At 39.1% G+C, this 1,359-nt stretch overlaps 1 protein-coding gene across 6 annotated transcripts in view; it reads left to right on the top strand.

Annotated features, from left to right (window-relative positions):
- Positions 1–1,359, top strand: part of st18 (ST18 C2H2C-type zinc finger transcription factor) — a 32,458-nt gene that overhangs the window by 11,966 nt on the left and 19,133 nt on the right. For all 6 annotated transcript variants that reach the window (XM_014030026.1, XM_014030016.1, XM_014030006.1 and 3 more), the window contains one exon: positions 968–1,019. In XM_014030026.1, the coding sequence (XP_013885480.1) occupies positions 968–1,019 (52 nt within the window). The remainder of the gene's footprint in view (positions 1–967; positions 1,020–1,359) is intronic.

Here is a 1,359-nt window from a genome sequence, read left to right on the forward strand (position 1 = left end):
TGGATATATTGAGCAGAAAATTCAAATGCCTTAAACATAGGATACTACATATACAAACATTTATAGATTTAAAGTTCAGCTGAAATGTTAAAGAAAGGCAGAAATAAACAAGTATTAATAAAAGTGCGTGAAAAGGTTTTACACAATAAGATCAGCTGAATGGTGATTACTGCTCACAATCTCATCTCAAGCTGCAGGATGTAAGAGGAGCATTTTGCATCCAGAACAACAAACATAAACAAAATGCTGAAAGGGGTGTTGTCTGTTTGGAAAAGTGTTATAAACTAATGAGGTACATTCATTTTTACGGAACGTAATCTATAGTGTTTTGGAGTTGTTTGTCTCAATAGGCTGTAGTAATCAAAAGTAATGAACCTATTATGAGCAGGACCTCTGAGGGCCCGGCGTGGCATTAAGAGTGTGGCACATAAAAGGTTTATTAAAGGAAATTAAGGTCCATCACTGCCACACCTGCTCCCCTATTATAAATGTATGACAGGTCAGTGCCTTCAATCACAACAGCAAACGAGAGAGAGGAGTCATGTTTCCCATTACCAGGGAAAAGTAACAGCATATCCTATGACTCACAGATTTCACTGGCCTGTGACCACTATATGCTGCTACCATCCTGGGATAATTATGTTTAATAGGTTTTATTTGGGATCCACAAGCAACAGCCAGTGAGAGTGGATGGATTTTAGCAACTATTTTTGTCCGAACACACTAAGAGTTACCTTCTGTACTTAAATGTCATTATTTTGTATCATATTTGGTGCACACCTTTGAAACTTTTTGTTTCTGTCGCCGTTCTTTAATACCAGTGTTTTAGAGGCTTTTTGTGGTGTTTCGCACAAAAACAACTGTAAAAGTCTCCCAGTTCCCACGCAAAAAATATCATCTAAAAAGGAAGAATAGAGAAATCTGTATTTTAGTTTCTTATCTGTACATTTGATGGTTGTGCTTGCAGATGGATTCTGAAGGCGAGGAGCAAACCTTGAAAACATGCAACGGTGGCACGGGTGAGTTCCGATTTTTTTTTTTTTTACCGTATTAGTCGCTTTTGAACGTGCATCAACACCCTCGAACGCACACGTTCCACTTATCGTCACAGGTTAGGGGTATCGGTTCAACAATCCAACTTTATAACTGTCACTTTTATGTCTCATCTTCACAGTCTGAAGAGCACTGCACTGCTATTTTATTATTCAGAGGGGAATAACTTCATTAAATTCGAACACGCGCTCAAATTAGTTAAGGAGTGTGTGTGTGTGTGTGTGTGTGTGTGTGTGTGTGTGTGTGTGTGTGTGTGTGTGTGTGTGCGTGTGTGTGTGTGTGTGAAACCCAATGATTGTCCACGGC

This window comes from Austrofundulus limnaeus, unplaced genomic scaffold (genome assembly GCF_001266775.1).
Source record: "Austrofundulus limnaeus strain Quisiro unplaced genomic scaffold, Austrofundulus_limnaeus-1.0 Scaffold6, whole genome shotgun sequence".
Taxonomy (NCBI): Eukaryota; Metazoa; Chordata; class Actinopteri; order Cyprinodontiformes; family Rivulidae; genus Austrofundulus; species Austrofundulus limnaeus.